The sequence below is a fragment of the Sphaerodactylus townsendi genome, linkage group LG08 (genome assembly GCF_021028975.2).
Source record: "Sphaerodactylus townsendi isolate TG3544 linkage group LG08, MPM_Stown_v2.3, whole genome shotgun sequence".
Classification (NCBI taxonomy): Eukaryota; Metazoa; Chordata; class Lepidosauria; order Squamata; family Sphaerodactylidae; genus Sphaerodactylus; species Sphaerodactylus townsendi.
The window spans coordinates 23,230,426-23,250,348 of NC_059432.1; the positions used below are offsets into that span (position 1 = coordinate 23,230,426).

At 40.7% G+C, this 19,923-nt stretch overlaps 1 protein-coding gene across 1 annotated transcript in view; it reads right to left on the bottom strand.

Moving 5' to 3' along the window:
- Positions 1 to 667: 667 nt before the first annotated feature.
- CTNNA3 (catenin alpha 3) overlaps positions 668 to 19,923 on the bottom strand; it is an 892,356-nt gene continuing 873,100 nt past the window's right edge. Inside the window, exons 18-19 of the mRNA XM_048506869.1 lie at positions 12,876 to 13,010; positions 668 to 2,933 (exon numbers count right to left, since the gene is read on the bottom strand). Of these exons, the coding sequence (XP_048362826.1) occupies positions 2,646 to 2,933; positions 12,876 to 13,010 (423 nt within the window). The 3' untranslated portion in view covers positions 668 to 2,645. The remainder of the gene's footprint in view (positions 2,934 to 12,875; positions 13,011 to 19,923) is intronic.

The window sequence follows — 19,923 nt, forward strand, 5'->3', positions numbered from 1 at the left end:
ATAATTAGGGGTTTGATGTAAAGGAAACAATGGGAATGACTCACTGGGCCTAAACAGGTTTGAAATAATTGAGACAATTTGCAGAAAATGTGCATCTTGGAGTGAGTACGGGTGGCAGAATGTGGCCTTTCCTAATCAGAAGTATTTAATACAAAAGGAAACCATGGTGACAGTTGAAGAAAGTTCAAGGAACCAATTCACTGACAGAATAAGAGCCACGCAAACACTTTGAAAACCCAAAGTGCAAAAAGTAGAGAAAATTATTGCTTTCCCTTTCTTCTTGAAAGGATACTAACCATTCCATTCTTTTTTTGAGGGTTTCCGAATAAATTGGTTAGGGCAGTGACGACTTTGTCCTGCAAAAAAGAAATTCAGTGCCACCATGCTGGACATGACTGTCATTTTGTATCCATTGCCGAAGGCACCATAGATCCATCTCCTGTCCTATGAAAGCTATCTTGAGAGATCCCCAGTGAATAAAAGGTCTCCTATCAATTCACTGTTAAAACACTCTAATGAACAATCATTGCCGGAATCTTCCAACTGCCGCTCTCTCAGTGGGACATATTTCTGAGTTGATGTGAAGAAGATTGCCCCGTTTTAATTCCATCATTCATTCAAGTTTTCATTGTGCTCTGTAGAGAGTTTATCAGAAGTGCTAGAAATGTGCATATTCCATACAATATTTATTTCAACTGATTAATAATGTGTTTTATCAAACCACAAGTTACACTATTACTCGTAATATCACAATGAACTGAAAGGAAAACACTATTCAAATAGTTCAAAGGTGTATGTAAAGGGCTGTCAAGTCCCAGGCAGTTCGTGGTAACCCCAACAAAGAGCTTTTCAAGGCAGAGGTGGTTTGCCATTATCTTTCTTTGCAGAGTCTTCTTTGATGGTCTCCCTTCCAAGCACCAGTCCTGCTTAGCTTCTGAGATGTGACAAGAGCAGGCTATGCCATGCTTCTTCTCCTTCCAGAGCTATAACTAGCCTTGCAGAACTCTTGTTTCAGAGGGCTCAATTTTAAGGCCTAATTCATATGCTTACTTCCAATTCAGATTCATATTTTCAAAGGTTGTGATTTACAGCCCTATCCCTTCTCCTTTATTGTTTCCTACCAATAAACAATTAGTAACCTATTAATGGCTGCAGCAGGTCATGTGATTAATTCTTTTATGGTGCTTGGTTTCGATGGACTCAAGTGATCACGACTTATCTTTTTTCGAATGGTGACAATTGCACCTCATATGGATTAGATAAAAAATAGTCAGATGGAGACTGACTTCCAAAACTGGAGCCTTTTGCTTTTTACCCCCACATTAGGAAACTCATTCTTGTGGGGAGTGGGGCAGAAACCTTGTATGATCTGGGCAAAGGTTAAATTCCTCTGATGTCTTAAAATCCAACACATCTTCCATGAGATTCAAATATCCTATCAGGTATGCAGGGCTACCGTCTATACCTTCAAGGAGTAACAGTTGTCCATTTACCCTCTTGTGAGGGAGGGAGCCATGGGAAGTTCTTTTTGTATCAATGCCCTTGATGCAGTTCATTAAAAGAAGATCTAAGCAGAAGAAGCACAGATCTTTCCAACCTTACCTATCCCTGCCAACTTCACAGGAACATTGAGGCCCAATCTCTAATACACTGTTTCTAGGATATTGTTAGCAGTTTCCTAGCAACCACTGCAACAGATGTGAAGCGTTGTTGCGTCTTAAAAACCAGAAAAAGTGTGTTTTTCCTCTTGAAGAGAAACTGGTCTATTCTATTGTGCATGCTATTTTAACCTTACGTTCATGTTATGTAGCATAATGATGAATCTGCAGACACAACTGTTATTTTATGCCCCATAAAGACCTTGGATGAGAGCATCCAACACTCAGTAGAAGGAAAGGTGAGCTTTTAGTATCCCCTGCTAGAATGTGAAGCTCTGCACATCCTGCACCCGTATTGATCTCTATCACTTGAAGAGCTAGGCCAATTACACATTATCCTTTGCTGAGCATTTTCTGGTATGATTTTCTGAAAAACACCCATTGGTTTTAATCAGGTCAGTATTTCGTAACACGGACAAGAAGCTGGTCTAACCAGATAAATACACAGTGGATAAATGGAAGCGTTCCTTGTTCGGTTCCCAACCCTGAGGTTACCAAGTGACCTTGGGCAAGCTGTCCCAGCATCTTTTTTCAAAAATGGAGGCCACACAGTCTTTTTGTTGGGTGGTTGTGATGGTTATAAAGATAGCAAATATATAGTACTTTAAACATGCTGAAGCTCTGAGTAAATAATAAATACTATCGCTATTAAATGTAGCCATGATTCATCTGTTGTCCAGCGCACCCCTCTCCTAATGGTGTGTTCCAAAGTGTTAAGATGCTAAATCGAATGCATTAGTGAGCAAAATTCAAGCACGTGTGTAAATCCTGTTAAAAGTGGATGGAAGCAAATCCTGAAAGTGGGTTGCATGTGTGCCTGAGGGAGCTCCTGAATGTAAAAATGACCTCCCATAAATGTTAAAACATCTGAAAAGAAATTGCCAGTGGCTACTGTTTCTTGTGGAATTAAACAAGAGGGGGGAAAACTATTTGGAAAGGTCAACGTTTCGGCATATGAAACCTTTTGTGGTGGACAGAATAATAATCTCAGTTTATTTGTCTTCCCCTGAATTCGCTCATGACTTGAACGGGATGAATTTTCTTCTTAGCCGAACCTTTCCTGACAGCTGCATAGATTTCCTCCGGCTTCTCTCTCTTAATCAAAGGCTTCTTTGCTGGAGCCTTCATCCGCCACATCACCACAGGGTGTCGCGGGCCAGCAGGACTTTGAATTCTGATAATCTTCATAGAGGCGATATAGGACATCTTCACTGTCTGCACCACGGCATTCATTAAGTTTTTGGCAGCCTGAATGAGTGAAGTCACACTGTCCAGCTGTAATAAGAAACAGGACTGTTAGCCTTGAAAAAATCTGGCTAGCTTTAATCAGAAACAAACATTTCAAATGCAGTTGATCTTTGTTTCTCTTTGTACACTAGATGTAAGGAATAAAACAGCATGAATGTGCAGGGGTCAACAGTAATTTGCGGGACTGGAGAACAGAAGCCCACAATTTTTAAAAAAGAGTTTCTTTCACAATGTTAGGTTTTTTGACACCTTGCACTCAGTATATTCAGACTGGTTAGCAAATTTAGAAAATAAATATCAGAGAAGTTATATATGTGTTAAGAATGGGACCGCTCAGTCACATATCTTAATGCGTATGTCAAAGACCCCTACAAAGAATATTGAGCTAAACTAGCATCACATACAATACATACAGAATTGGTAATTCCTGTCTGGATCATCAGTGTAAACAGATACGTACACAAAACACCGCAAAATGACAAACTGAAAAGTGCTCAATTCACACCACTGTCCTAGAAGTAACAGAAAAAGAAAAGTTTGGATTTATACCCTGCCTTTCTCTCCTGTACGGAGTCTTCGGCCCCTTCCGCACATGCAAAATAATGTGTTTTCAAACCACTTTCACAACTGTTTGCAAGTGGATTTTGCCATTCCACACAGCTTCAAAGAGCACTGAAAGCAGTTTGGAAGTGCATTATTCTGCATGTGCGGAATGAGCCTTCAAGTGGCTTACAAACTCCTTCCCTTCCTCTCCCCACAACAGACACTTTGTGAGCTAGCTGGGGCTGAGAGAGTTCTCAGAGAACTGTGACTAGCCCAAGGTCACCCAACAGGCTTAATGTGTAGGAGCAAGGAAACAAATCCAGTTCACCAGATAAGGGAAAATCAAATGTGGTTCTCCAGATTAGAGCCCATAGCTCTTAACCACTACCCCATGGTGGCTCTCAAAAGATACCTCCACTTTAATTTTGTTTACAAGTGAGGCTATACTACTAATTGACGTACTGATGTATTTTAATTTGTTTGGTTTATTTCACATTGTGGAAAGGTAAGAGATAAATATTTTAATAAATAAATAAATTTCTCCCTAGGATCCTTGCAATTTCAAAGCTCTGTGACTTGGACTATATTAGATGCAAAAAGGAAATGGCACAAATACAAGTGACAAAGGCCACAGATCCATTTTGTGGCTGCCTCTTCCATTTTAAAAGCCTTTATAGTTCTTTAAAAATTGCTGCAAGGCCCCAGTCTGGATTGGCTGTGAGGCACTTTGAAGCAGTGTTGTTTACATTAAATTCCACTCCAGTTCAGTGCACCATTTTGCTGCTCATCTGATGATTGAAAACTAACAGCCAGGTATGATGCTCATTTAATATCCACAAATTGTTAGGATTAGCATGAAAAAATTAGATTAAACCAAAATCAGGCAGAGTTAACCATCTGTCCGCTTGCTGAGGGGTGTTAATATGTGATTAAATGAAATCCAGGATGGCATAATGGTTAGAAATTCCCCTTTCTGCTGTGGAAAGTCACTGGGCGACCTTGGGCTAGGAACTCTGTCTCAGCCTAACCGACTTCACAGGTTGTTGTTGTGAGGATAAAAGGGTGGAGTGGACAGTAATGTGGTCATCTGCTTTGGATTCCCACTGGGGAAAAAACTGGGGCACAAAATATCTAAATAAACTAAATAAATAAATGTGGGTATAAAATATTTAAATTAATGAATTAAAATATGCAATTTGATTGCTCTGCACCCCTCCCCCAACCCCCCCTGACATTATTTTTCTGCTCTTATACATTTCAGTATTTATGCCCAAAAAAACTTAAATGAAAAATGGCGATCAGGATGAGCACTGCAGTCCTAAAGCCAGTTCAGCCTATTAAAATGAATGGGCTTAGAAGCGTTATCTAGGATTGAATTCTTAAGTCATGACCATTAAATTCAAAGCAAAGGAAGAAGACAAAGAGAAGTGAACATTTTGGGCTTGCCTACATTTTGCCAAATCAATCCGTTACTGCAGCAGCTGAATATCTGCAGCAGACTCTGGCAGAGCTGAAAGGCTGTGAGAGAGGGGACCCAGCCATAGACAATAACATTTAAGCACAAGGTTGACATGAAACCGAGTCTGGCAAATGCTAAACGTAGTTAGAATTGGCCCAAAATCAAGTATCTGTAAATCAGGAGCCGCAGTTAAAGGGGATGGCAGGTGAATTCTCCTGAAGCATCCAAAATGTACCCTGAGGCAAGACAATCAATTAAACTTTAACTGGAATGAAAAGAGCAGAACATGAAACTCTTCTGAAGAACTCGAACACAGAAAGGTTACAGTAAAGAGCAGAGCCAGGAATGGCAGCATGGAAGATGACAAAGAGAGCTGAGGAGAAAAGGTGTCATATACAGACCGTTGGTGGGGGGTTTTGTGTGTGCCATTTATAAGCACCCCTGTTAACTAATGATAGGTGAGTATCAGCTATTAATTACTGCAAACATTTGAGTATGCCCATGCTTGTGGGTTACTGATGTGATTTGGATGTGGGTTGTTTGTTTAAAAAAAACCCCTATGTCTGCTAGAATTTAGTACAAAATAAATATGACAGAAAGCATAATGAATAGACAAAAGCTAACACCTTTAAACTTGGCAGAGGGTATCTTTTCAAAGAGGAAACAAAGGCCCGTTCTTCTCGGGCAGCATGGTGGGCTAGCCCCCCTTCACTCATTTTGAAGGTGTCCCCACTGCTCAGGAGGTCTGATCAGAAGAATGAAACATCTAATTATTTGGTGGAGAATTTTTGTGAAGGTGTAGAACAAGTTTCTGCTGAACTTGTCTTCAGTTTCAAAATCCCACTATAGCTGGAATAAAGGTTTCCAGAGGTGGCAAATGATAACATTACTTGTGCTGTTTTTTATTTTTTTAATTTAATCTAATAAGAATAAGAGTAGCTGCCTCAGGTAAAATCTGGAGAGCACGGGATAGAAATCTTATAAATAAAAAAGAAATAATTTTGTAGAAATCTAGTAGAAATATCGCAATTGCTCTACCACAAGCACTAAAAAGCCAAAATGGCTGTGCAGTATAGATAGAGCAAGATTAATCATTTGCTAAAGATACCCTTTTTAGACAGGCTGTGTCCCTGCCCCCTTCAGCCATTGGACTCTTTGGTAAATATCCTTTTGCAATGCCCTTATATGTCCCAACTGAGGCTAAAATGGATTGTACCATGTTTTAATTTTTCTCTCTTTCTCACAATACTAAAACCAGGGGGCATACATTGAAAATGCTGGGGGGAAGAATTAGGACTAATAAAAGGAAACACTTCTTCACGCAACTTGTGATTGGTGTTTGGAATATGCTGCCACAGGAGATGGTGATGGCCACTAACCTGGATAGCTTTAAAAGGGGCTTGGACAGATTTATGGAGGAGAAGTCAATTTATGGCTACCAATCTTGATCCTCTTTGATCTGAGATTGCAAATGCCTTAACAGTCCAGGTGCTCGGGAGCAACAGCCGCAGAAGGCCATTGCTTTCACATCCTGCATGTAAGCTCCCAAAGGTACCTGGTGGGCCACTGCGAGTAGCAGAGAGCTGGACTAGATGGACTCTGGTCTGATCCAGCTGGCTTGTTCTTATGTTCTTAAGAATGGACCATTTATTAAAACATGGTACAATCCATTTTAGCCTCAGTTGGGACACATAAGGGCATTGCAAAAGGATATTTACCAAAGAGTCCAATGACTGAAGGGGGCAGGGACACAGCCTGTCTAAAACGGGTATCTTTAGCAAATGATCAATCTTGCTCCATCTATACTGGCTTCTAATTTCCTTTGAGACCCAATTCAAGGTTCTTGTTATTGACCTTAAAAGTCCCATACGGTTCAAGGCCAGCATATCTTAAGGACTTCTTACTCCCATATGAACCTAGCTGTCCATTCCAATCATCTTAAGAGGTTTCGCTTTCAGTTCAACTTGAGAAAGGGCCTTCTTGGTCCTAATGCTGAAACCTGGTAACTCCCTCCCTCCCCACCAGCAAGTGAAGGCTTATTTGTTCTGTTTGGCATTCCCCCACTATTATTGGCTCTTTTCCCTAGTTGTGCTGTTATGGTTTTTTTGTTTATATGTCTTATTGAATTGCTTACATATTTTATATATACTTATATTTTAAATGCTCGCTTAAAGTCTTTCATGTTGCAGTGTTTTCATATTTTGATATTTTATGCCTTGGGGACACTTTTTGTGTGGAATAGTGGCATTAATTAATTAATTAAATATGTAGCTCTGTAAGTGCCCCAAGGAACTAATTCATTTTCTATGCTTAAATACTGTGCACTGGCTGTGTAGTATGAGACAAAATCTCATACAAATTAGAGGGGATTCAACAAATCCATGGAGGATATGTCCATTAGAAGCTATGATGTCTGAATGGTACCTCCATAGCCAGAGATAGCATTCTTCTGAATATTAGCAACTGAGGGAAGCATTTTTTTTCTTTGCGTTCTGCTTGCAGGGTTACAGGAACATGTGGTTGACCAAGGTGGGAAAAATGATGATATTCTAGACAGACCTTTGACTAGTTCTACGAAGTTATTCTTTTGTTCTTAACTCAGCATGCTGGCAGACAAAGATAAAGAAGAGACTGCAGGGGAGAACTCATAGCATTTGTGTGTGTATAAGTGTAAGAGAAGGAGGAAATTCACTCACAAAAATAAGGAGTTGCCTGAAGTAAAGTGATTTTCTTTCTTTCCACATGCTGCATTGATTTCCTGTCCAATGTTCTTTTCTGTTTAGCAGTTCATTTTTTATTCTGCCAGTGGGTGGTATTTAGGATGATTATGAAAAGTTGGATGTATTATCAGCTTTCTGTTTACTTGGCAGTATGATAAGAACTTTATTAGAACCCGAAGGATTGTTTGGGGCAAAGGAAAACGGGTTGTTCCCCTCTGATGCCTTCCTCTGTTTCTCATTGTCAGGGCTAGTTGAAAGACATTTCTTCTCCTGTGGCTGATGCTAAAAGCCTGTGGCCATGGTGGGGGATCCACTTATAGGGAATATATAGCTGAACTTGTTGCCTCCATGTTGCTGTCCACATGTCCCTGGGGGAAGGTGACAGACTAACATTACAACTGGCACATGGAGTGTTTAAACATTACTTCTTATGCCAACAGGAAGGAACAGCAGGTCAAATTACTCCCCATGAATGAATTGCCAGCAAGTAATTTTCAGTTTCTAACAGCAACCACAGAAGATTGACTCTCACAACCCAGTGTACATGAAGATGGACATCAAATGCCCTACAGTGTGCAATTTGATTACAGACGAGCAGCTTCTTCTGGTGCTGAAGATTGGGCTAGAGAGATAGAGGAAGAAAAGTCTTTTCTTCTATACCAAGAGAAAACAAAGTCAGTCAACATGGGTGCCTCTCTTTCTTCAGTACTTAAAGTACTTTCTTCAGTACTTTTCAGCTGCAGATGACACATTTGGAGTTGTTGTCACAGAACTGGAGCCCCCCATCAAGACTAGCCTTGAGTAGTCCATCTCTCTCCCAAATAGAAAGGCCTGGATTATGGAAAGTAAGGAGGTATTAATATATTGTTGAAGGTTTTCACAGCCAGAATCAACTCGCTGCTGTAAGTTTTCTGAGCTGTGCAGTCATGGTCTGGTAGTTTTAGTTATTAATGTTTCAGCATCTTCAGAATATGTTTCTCCCCATGGCCCAGTGTGGAGTGTTATGTGTAGTTGGATATTAGTTTTGTCCACTTCCAAAGTGTGTGGGGGAATGAGGTGCATTTCCATGTATCCAGGGAAAGTTCATTTGCAGTGGCATTTGATGGTCTGAATGTGTGTGACATCTTAGCCATCAGAGTGAGCTGAGGTGGAGGGCAGAGGAGATGGACGGGATTTGCAGTATCTGGTAGATTGTTTAATGGTGTTTCAAAAGTCCTCCGGTTTTTGTTTTTGGTGTTTTTAGTAATGATAATCAGGTGTTGTTGATTTTCAGACTCTCTTCCTCTTTGCTGAAATAATTTTGATGTTTTGGCTTCCCCATGTCGTCTGATGTAATAGTTATCAGAATTGTCAAAAAAATCTGTGTCATCAAATAAGATCCTATGTCTGGCTTGTGTTAGATCATGTTCAGCTACTGCTGATTTCTCAGATTGGTTTAGTCTGCTGTGCCTTTCATGTTTTTTATTCTCATCAGAATGCTGTGTTTTGTCATCCCTATGTATACTTGCCCACAGCTGCATGTGATAGATTCCTGTGGAGGTATGGAGGTCTCTCTTGTCCTTCACTCACCATACCATTTGTTGTATTTTTGATGAGTCTAAAGACTGGTTGAAGGTTGTGATTTTCCATCAGTTTTTCCATTCAGACTGTGATTCCCTTGATGTATGATAGCTTCCTTGTGGGGGCTGCTTTTCCTCAGTTGGTTACAGTTTTCCTCTTGGTTACATAGATTTTTCTGATTTCTGTTGTGGAGTAACTATTTACTTGTGGAGCCCAGTATAGGTAATTCAGTTCATCAATAAGAAGGATGAATTAACTAGAGTTATTTAATGAGTGTTATTTATTGCTTTTAGTCATACTCCAGAATAACTTCAGAAAGTTATTCAGAGGAATTTTCCAGCTTCTCCCACATCTTGTCCTTTATCATGCTGTTTCTAAAACTATCACAGTGCCAGTAGGAATGTGGTCCATTTAAGAAAGCAGTCTGGTAGTTCAGCAATTTTTCAAGGAATGCTGATTCTGTCACTTTATTGGCAGGTTTGCTTTCTTAAATGTATTTCCCACTCAACATATTCACAAAGAGCTTATTTATTTCCATCAAAATGAAGGAAGCCCTGAAGCAAAGTATCCTTTCTACATTCTTAACTACTGGGGCGATTCATCTACCCCACACATTTACTATACAACACATTCTTCTTAAGGAGAAAAATGCTTATTTAAGAGTAGGTGCTACTGCAAGAATGTGAATACAGAATTACACAGTGATGCCACTAGCACGTGAATGTAAATATGTGTAAATACTGCGTGCCATGTATAACTTTTGCCAATATTTCATTGAGTGTAATAATGAAACGTTTACATTCTAATTTTATATTTTCCATTGTATATTTGTCAACACAATGGCACAACTAGCCAGTAACACCACAATATTTGGGTTTTTGTTGTTGACACCAGAACAGTAAGTACTCCAGAAGTGGGTACAAGAATACAATAGGAATAGAAACTTCACCATAAACTCTTGTACTTCCCCCTAGAGCCGTGGTGGCGAACCTACGGCACTCCAGATGTTCATGGGCTACAATTCCAATCAGTTTTTCCATTCGGTCTGTGATTCCCTTGACCAATTGGCCATGCTGGCAGGGGCTGATGGGAACATCTGGAGTGCCATAGGTTCACCACCACTGCCCTAGAGCTTTTTGGTTGGCCTTTTCACAGCACTACTCATCTTTACCTAATGTATGGAAATGGTGGTGGTCCATTTTCTTCAGTCAGGTTTGCCCATCATAACTGGCCAGCCATGGTCATTACCATTCAGCAGCAACTCGGCACCCTCATCCACCATGTCTCTAATCTGGGCCTGAGGGTAAATGCTTCAAAATCACTTGTTTCTCTGACTAATCAAATTCAAAGGAGTCAGAGAGCAATCAGATGCTCTATCACAGCACTTAGAGTTGGAAGTGTAATTGTCTGAACCCAGGAGGGGATTATGCCATTCATCCTCAAGATCCTGAGAATATAGGACAGTGATGGCGAACTTTTTCGAGACCGAGTGCCCAAACTGCAACCCCAAACCCACTTATTTATCTCAAAGTGCCAACCCGGCAATTCAACCTGAATACTGAGGTTTTAGTTTAGAAAAAATGGTTGGCTCCAAGGCATGTGTTACTCGGGAGTAAGCTTGGTGGCAGTCGGTGGCTTTGCTTTGAAGCAACCGTGCAACTCTTCCAATGGGTTTACTCAGAAGCAAGCCCCATTGCCAGCAACCGAGCTTACTCCCAGGTAAAGGATCCCACTTTAGTTCTTCGTATGAAAATCAGTGGGGTTTAACAGTGCTTAGCAGGGTTACCTACACTGCTTCCCCCAAACTAGGTCTTAGATTTAATGCTAATAATTGAGCCCAATGGCCCAGGCCAGCCTAGATGCATGGGGGGGTGGGCGACTCTGTGCGTGCCCACCGAGAGGGCTCTGAGTGTCACCTCTGGCACCCGTGCCATAGGTTCGCCATCACTGATATAGGAGCTGCTTAGGAGCAAGTGTTGATTAATTCCCACCATAATTGACTTGTGAATTAGGGCATCTTGGGCTTGAGACTGTTGCATCTATGAAAGTGCTTGGTCCTGACCATGTGACTGTTTGTAATGGGCAACTTTAGTCTACAGGAGACACAGAATCAGAAAAGAAGGGAAGTGGAAAACAATGGTACAGGAAGGAAGGAACCTACAGAACCTTCCCCTATTGCTTCCCCCTCCAGTAAAACATGCAAAAGAAAAGCAGATGTCCCTGAAGAGGAAGGTCAAGATGAGAAGTCATTCACAAAATCTCTGTTGCAGCAGTGGAGTAATTGAGTGGAAAGCACAGCTCTGCCTTGTCTCAGCACACCTGTAGTTACTGGGTGTTCCTAGTGAATGGAGCCAGGGCAAAGAATTCCTTTAAGCTTAGCTGCAGAACCTTCCCATGCTATCCATGCTTGAATCCTGTCAGTGTGCTGCATAGAGATCATGAAGAATGTCGCGACCTTTCCCTAGATTGTGGGGTGCAATCTTGCAATCGCTTGAGAGTTCTTTTCCCATCCAGCACTGCAACCTGCTAAGTTTCATAAGGTTTTCTATTTTAAGCGAAAATAACAAAATCTTAGTACAGTTCCCTTAGCAGAAAGTTCCTTTTAGAGGTTCATTGTCCTCTCTCACCAGGAGATCAATTCTGGACAAACCCCTGAGATGGAATCCAAAATCCTTTGTTTTCCCCCTCTCAGGAAAACTCTGTTCAGGCCTGTTGTAGGCCTTTTGAAGTTGCATCCTAGCACCTCTGCATAGTTTCCTACTCTCTATGTATGAGATCAAAAGGCAAAGATGCTTTTCACAGTCAGGTGTGATTTCCCTCTGCATCATTCCATGACACGCCCCCTTTGGAGATGAAGACTGAAAACTCCATGTTTACATACTTCAGCTTCCTAATAATACTGGTTGCATAATATCACATGTTTCTAGCTAATACATAGTTCAGCTAACTATTTTCCATCACAAAGAACAACAGGTTATTTACATGTTAACCTGCGGAAGGAAATAGCAGGTTGCTTAAAAGCTCACTATTACCAAATTGCAAAGAACTTGCAAATGAAACCCCTTACAGTTCATCCAACTTGGACTGTCCACTGCCTACTGCAAAATGGTACGCTTTCTATTACTGCAACCTGAAAAGGTAGACAAAATCCTTGAATATGTTTAGTCCAAAACACAGCTCTCTACACATGTGTTCACTGACTTTTTAAATCAACATTTAACATTTCGGGAGAGGAACGGTGTGGGTGGAGTCATCCCCCAGCTTCTTTTCTTCTCATAGGAAAAAAAATCTGTAACTTTTTCTGTGCAGCTGCTTGGGCATTGATTTTTAAGCCTAAAAACAGCTGGAAGAGAAACAGTTAAGCAGTCTCTTCCTCCTCCCTTGTACTTCCCCTGCTTTCTGTTAAAAATGTCTGAGAAAAGATAACACGACTTCATGTGCAGTGTAATTTGGCTCTCAAAGAAAGAAGAAAATGAATAATACAGCAAACTGTGATTTAATTTACAACCAAATTAAAACCCCAACATCCGCATTGGTTACAAAGTTGTTCAAATGGAGGCTCAAGTGCCGTAACCCCAAGAGACTGAAATATCATCTCAGGAGCTGACATCCAGTTCTGATTATAGTGCAGGTTGGAACCAAAAGATAATAGTCTCAGGAAATGTGCTCTGGGCAATTTGCACTTACCGCTGACACAATGAGCTCACCGCCTAAATTCTGGATCTCAGCTTTAACTCGACTGCAGATTTTAAGCTGGTGGGAGTAGAGTTTGATCTGCTCCAGGTAAGCCAGTAAGTCCTGCTTACACGATAGGTCTGGACACTAAAATAGAATTTAAAAAAATAAGAAGACGGCTGATTTTGTTTGTTAACAAGTTTTACAGGAAATTAGATCCAATGAACGTTTTGAGGAGAACCCAAGCAAGTAATAGCTTTTTGACAGACTTTTTTTCTTTGTTGTTAGGAGCCAATGCCTAGCCCCAAGTCAGCCCAACCCTCATACCTGAGCCAAGGACAGTTGGGGGCCTGACTCACCCATTTGAGGAAGGCCAGGAGAGGGCAATTGCTGGGACCCAGGCAGGTTACTCCAACCCAGTCTAGAACAAGTCTGGGAACCAGGCAACAAGGGGACAGGTATAGTCAGAAGGCAAATGCAAGCCTGGTTTTGGGGAGGGCCAGGAAGAGAAAGGCTAAGAGACAAGCCAGGGAGGGGGAGGGGCAGCGACTCCAATAGAAAGGAAGGCACCATACCACACTGGTCAGGAGCAAAGGAAGGTACCAAGCTCCTAGAAGGCAGAGTGAGCCAATTCAGGAAGGTGAGAGAACCAGAGAGCTGGAACCCACTCTCCTTCACAATGCTAAGGTCAAAGTGAGGGCCTTCTCTACACCTCCCCCTTTAGGAAAGGAAAAATGCTGAGAAAACAAACAAAGCCTCATAGGTTGGAGTTCTTCAAGTGAAAATGGAAAGTGAAATGGAGGTTTTCCCACTCAACAAGAAAGAATGAGAAATTCAGTAGCATCTCTAACCCTGGTAAGACTGGACTTATGTCCAATTCAAGGATACATATTGGACACTCAAAAAGCCTTTTTGACTTTTCAGACTAACAGTTATATTGTGAGCAAAGTTTCATGGGCTAGCTTTAATCTGCAATTGATGGTGTGTTATCTTCGGCCACAGGGACTGATTTAGTTCATGATTGTAATTGTTCTAATTGTGAACTGAATGTGTCAGTTATATTGTGATTACAACATTAAATTTAATCTGAATTGTGAACTAAAATTTGTTTTTATTCTAAGCTGGCATGAGAGTTGCTGTGGCTATTTGAATAAAACAGACTTCATAGAAATAAGTGGAACCCATGATCAGATATTATCTTTGTGAATTTTCCATAGGCATTCAAAGGCACTGCAAAGCATCGTGTTAGACAGATATTTTAAATTGATTGTATACATCACTTGATGCCAGAATAAGGGTCATTGTTGAAAGAAAAGAAGAGCTAGTCTTTGTTACATGTCACATTCTCCAGTAAAAAGCACACACTAAGCAGCACATCCAGATCTAGAGCATCGCTGTGCACTGCATGAGCAATTACTTTAATTGCACATTATCTGGGCATCTAGTTGCTCTTGGTCCCCCCAACCTGATCCAAAGATGAAGTATTCAAAGCTACCCTTGATATCCATGTCTACAAACATACAAGTGTTTGCACTGGTAATGTAAAAGGATGGCTACTTGCAGCATTTCCTAGTCACTGGGAATAGCTCCTATGTGGCCAAGTCTGTTCCAGAGGGCACACAACAGTTTTATGTCACAAAGACCTCTAAATGAAATATTTAGTAAGAAGTCAACCATTAGTTAAGGAGTGACATTAAAATCAAAACATAGCCACATCACTGGAAGAGTTCAGGAGATATATGCATGCCTATGAAGAATCTGATACTGCCAACTGAGGCCCCTTCCACACAGGCCAATAAATGTAGGTTAAGGACGGTATAAAATCTGTTTTGGGGGGAACTTTGCACAGATCCTCCCCCCAATGCAAGTCTGCCTTGAGATCCTGCCCCCCCCAAAAAAACAAGGTAATTCAAGAATCGCACTATCCATAGGTCTTTTTTTAAAGCCCAGGTTGCAGCCACCTGCAAGCAAACGGCTGGGTGGGGAGGCATTTTATTCGGCTGCGCGTTCCTTTTTTAAAATGTCCCAAATGACATCTGCACAGCCACGCAGGCGCAAAGGGTCGTATCGTGAGACAGCATGGCTGTGGGGTTCACTCATGCCTGCCTGCGTAGCTACACATCAGTGGGAGGTAAATTTTAAAAAAGAAGACTCATCTCCGTGCAATGGCATGACTGCAACCCACATTGATTACGTGGGCTCTAATCACTGCCCGCATGGAGGTACGTGAACACGTAAACAGGAAAGTGGGTTACTTTATCCTGACTGCAACCCACTGTACATGTGCCGTGCAGAAGGGGCCTAAGTACTTGAATACTTGAATACTGCAGGTTACGATGATTTTTCCATTGCACTCAGATTTGCTTTCATTATAATGAGCTCATTGTCCAAAAGATAAACTAATTAGCAATTTGCTTCCTCAGAATAAAATGTAATGATCAGATGGAAGTGAAATTGCCAGATTTACTAAAAACACTCAGACTAATCCTTGATTTCAATGAGGCTCAGACTCATAATGTAGACTTCTACAATAGAGCTTCTACAGACACCATTCAACAGACCATAATAAATGATCAGTAATTAAGAATACAGTAAAAGCATTTGGGAGTATGTACTGCTTTGGTGTAAAAACAAAAACCCCTATCTATGCCTTCCTCGTTCTCCGACAGTCAAGGAGAATTACAAACTCTTTGAAGCATCAGAGATACTAAAAACATCTTGTAGACCAGTGATTCCCAGTATGGCCTCCATGCGTGCCTTGGTATTGACTAGTGTTTCTTGGCATGTATGTACTTCTTCACCAAAGCATCTCTTTGCAAAATCATGAACTAAACATGGCTTTCCCCCCTTCTCTGGGGTAAGAAGAACCTTCAAGGCATCATCTTTGAGTGTGCAAGGAAAACCTATATGGAAGCAGCTACCTCCATCAAGCTCCTAATACATTGTGGAACCTCACAACTTTTTGTGATTGAATCAAACCCTCATGGCCGCCATTTTGTGATTGGTCACATCTTCCCACCTCCTTGTAGCTGCTGACTAAACTTTGGGCAATAGCCTGTGTAACAATTTAAAAGGTTGTGTGTATGTTTCTTTAAATGAGAGGTATGTTGTAGAAGAAAGGCGAGTGAAAGTGGGTGATTAGAGAGTGGCCAATTATGCATGGTGAGGTTCCTGTGACTTCAAAGAGAATTGACTGGGGAGTTGTTGTTTTGAGGCATGTTTGGCATTACTATCTACTTTCCTATTTGCAGAGGGGCACGCATTACCCATCAGTTGGCTTTTTGCTTGCATCTGGGGAGGTATGTTTCATGGGTTCGCTGTCATGCATGCATGCTTTAATTTTTATCTTTAATATTATCAATAGATCGATAGATCAATCTACTGATAGATCAACAGATATATCGACATTAAAATGGCAAACTATTAAAGAAAAATCTTGAATATAGCATCTGTACATTTTGCTCGAACACTGATTGGCTTTTATGGTAGGAAGTGGTGGTGGGGAGTAATGGTGGTGTGCAAACTACACAACCTCAAAAGGACAACATGAACTGCCATTGGCTGAGCTCCCCAGGTTCACAATCGTCCATCTCCTGATGTGTGGTAAATCCAAGCGTCAAGACCGACGGGTTTTTCCCAGTGTGGTCTGAAATCACTGATTGCTTGCATATAAAACTATTGGGCTGGAGACATTCCAATGTGTTGATCAAATGCAAGAGCAAATCAGGTGTTTGGACTGATCAGCCTGTCTTATTATTTTTACATTTTGTTAGTATTAGTATTGATTTATCAATCTATCAATATGGGTTATTTAATTTTTCAAATCTAAAGATCAAAAGATATGCAGGAGTGGGGAGGCCTCAGGAAATAGAAATGATACGGCAGGACAAGAAGCGAGAAGTGGTTGGCAACAGGAAGGAGGGCAAGGGGGAAGCATGCAAAGCAGCACAAGGGAGAGGGGGGTAAGAATAGGTGGGCTGGCTGTGGGTGGAGGGAAGAGGTCTGGAGCAAAGCTGTGCCCATAGACAAATTTGTCCTGCTCTAGCAGCGAAGCAAAATTAAAGTTGTGCTATAAGTGGATTTGCTTGCCGCAGAGACAGTGGAAAGGGAAAGCAGGGCTAGAAGAAATATGTCTATATAACAAATCTTGCTGTGGCAGACATTGGCCTCCACCACACAGCAAACATTTTGTACATAATTGGCCGGTGAGATAACTGGTTGATACTGGAGAGAGATTATGAAGGGTTTTGGAGGGTGAGAGAGAGGCAGTCAGTCATGGAGAGACAGTGAGAAAAGTCTGAAGTAAACCAGAAAAAGTATTATTTTAACCTGGAAAGCAGATTTCTGATGAGAATCCTTCCTGATCAGAAATCTGCTTTCCAGGCTTTCCTGATGTTATATAAAGTACAACATGTCCAAAGAAATATGGAGTATAGAAGACATTGCGAGACCAGAAATAGAGTCAAATCCTAATATGATCACAGAGATATCAATGAGTGACAGAGTAGATTTATGTGAAGTGAAAGTCACCTCAGCCAGAAGTTATGGACTCAAATTGTTTTACTCACTGTAAAGATAAGATAAATTGCCTCTTGTAACCATTAAGCTAAAGAAAATATATAAATAAAATGCTAATTTGTTCAAATCGACCTGGAATCCTACACCAGCAATTTATGAGGGTTTCTTCCTCAGGACCACATTTAAACTGGTTTAGAGCTCAGACCCAATACTTTAGGACAAGGATGTCCAACTCTGGCCCTGCAGATGTTCATGGACTACGTTTCCCATCCGCTAATGGCCATGCTGGTAGGGGCTGATGGAAATTGTAGTCTAGGAACATCTGGAGGGTCAAAGTTGGACACCTGTGCTATAGGAGAAATTAAAAAGGAGTTTGGAATTAAATTTGTGGTGGCAGTAATATATACCTTGGAAAAAAGGAAGAAATAAACAGTATTTTGCACATATATTTATTAACAAAGAAAAAAGAGAGTAGTCATCACAAGCCGGTTTTTGTCTGAGCCCAGTTCCAAAATAGGTTTGCCCATCGTTACAGTTAAATTTACTGAAATCATCAAATATGCTGGACTGTGTCCCAAAGTGCTAATTTCAATGGATTCTTATCTAATGGTACATATTTTACCATTATACTTAAATAACTTTTAAATTCTGCTGTTCCACGTAGCAATCACAACTTCTATGGTTCTGCTAATTGTAATCATGTAACTGTGGTTATTGTCACAATAATTTTACCATATTCTAGTATTATTTCATTGTAGTTTGCTAATGACATTCTACAAAATGGAATCTTAATGAATAAATTGCCTGGCTATAAGTATCTTAATTACAGTTTGCGCACAAGTTCCTGATTTTGAAAGCATTGCAATGCCAGCAGAAGCTGAATGGCCACCTTTTGTTAAGCTCACTGCTTGCTAGTAGACAGAAATGATTGTTTCATACTTCCTCAGTGAGCACTAATGATTAGAAGCTTTCTTGAACACACAGTGCATGGGCAGGGTGAGATGAAGCTATGGCATGACACAACTTATGCTCTTCAGGTCTTCTACATGTAAGAAAAGAATGGAGGTCTAAAATTGGGCAGAAATGCAGAGCTGTGAGATTAAAAAATTGACTGAAGGTGGATCACCTGGAGATGCAAGGTCTTCTACTGCTTTTAGAATCTTTGTGAACTTAAAAAGATTTTGCAAGCTAAAGAAGAAAGCTATACTCCCAAGTGATGGAAAAATAAGTAGCACAGCCACTAATTCCCTAACAGGCTGTGTTTCTTATTTTTGCCATTTGTTGAGAATGCAGCTCAATCCCTTCCACTGGCAAAACCATTCCATTTTCACAAACTATGAAACCTCTTATGGAACTTCCATTTGGAAAGAGCATGCACAAACAAGCCTGCCTGATAATGCTATAGAATAACCATGTTTGGACAACTAACTTCAAAATATGTTAAAATTCAAGATTTAACAGGAATAAAATTAGACATAGAATTTTTGTAGTGTTTTGATTGCTCCTCTTAGATCTGTGGTGTAAATGCACTGTAATGTGAATGAATTTGACTATTATATTACAGAGATCTATTTCTATACTGAGAAATCGGCAGTTGTTTTTCTGAGGTATTTTCAAAATGGCTCCAGCTACAGGGAACGATCTGCCAGCTGCAGTTAAAGGTAAGCTGCAGCATTCCGCCCCCCTCCCCCAGAGGCAACAACTCTCACGGCCTAATTCAAATGGCTTCACAATTCTCCATTTTGACGATCAGAGATTGCATGTCGCCCAAGTAAAAGTCATTCATTTGAAACTGCTCTACTTTATGAACTGGAAAAGGTCAAAGAGATGCGACAATGAGTCTTCATTACCAAGTGATTGCTTATTTCAGCCGCTCTTTCACTTTAGAAGTGACATGAGGAGAAAGAAAAGAGGAGTTTGCCTTTCTTTACCTGCCCATAAATTTAGGATACAGAAAACTCTCTAGTACATGAGGTGTTGCTGTGGAGGGAGTGCTATACTAACTGTACTCCAAGATACTGTGGGTGATAAACAGGCAAAATGACCATATGGTCTGTGATATGAACTACTTAAAATGATCCTGTTATTCCCACTTTAGGCACCTAGAGAAAGGCTGTGGAAAAACATTTACATTTCATAACAAGGGCTCCAAACCATATGTATTCACTGTGGCTGGGACTGTGTGGTCATTCCAGATCAGATAATCAGCAATCATGTGGTAAGGGAGAAACAAGGACAAAATTCTTCCCAAGTGCTTAATTGTTATTGCAGTATGTTGTATTGTTCTAAGACCTGCCTTGCCTTTTAATTTAGAATTGACAGTTTGGGGTCTGTTTGTTTAGCTTACAGACTGCCCTTCCTCAAAATGGCTCAGGGTGGCTTACAACAATCAGTTAGTTAAAAACGGTAAGCAGTACAAATAAAGTAATAAAATCAATAAGTAAATCTCCTTGTCCAGATCTCAGCACCATCAAGGGGAATAAACAGCCTCAAAATTTAACTCTAATCCCTATAACTCAAGACATTCAAACATCCACTGAAA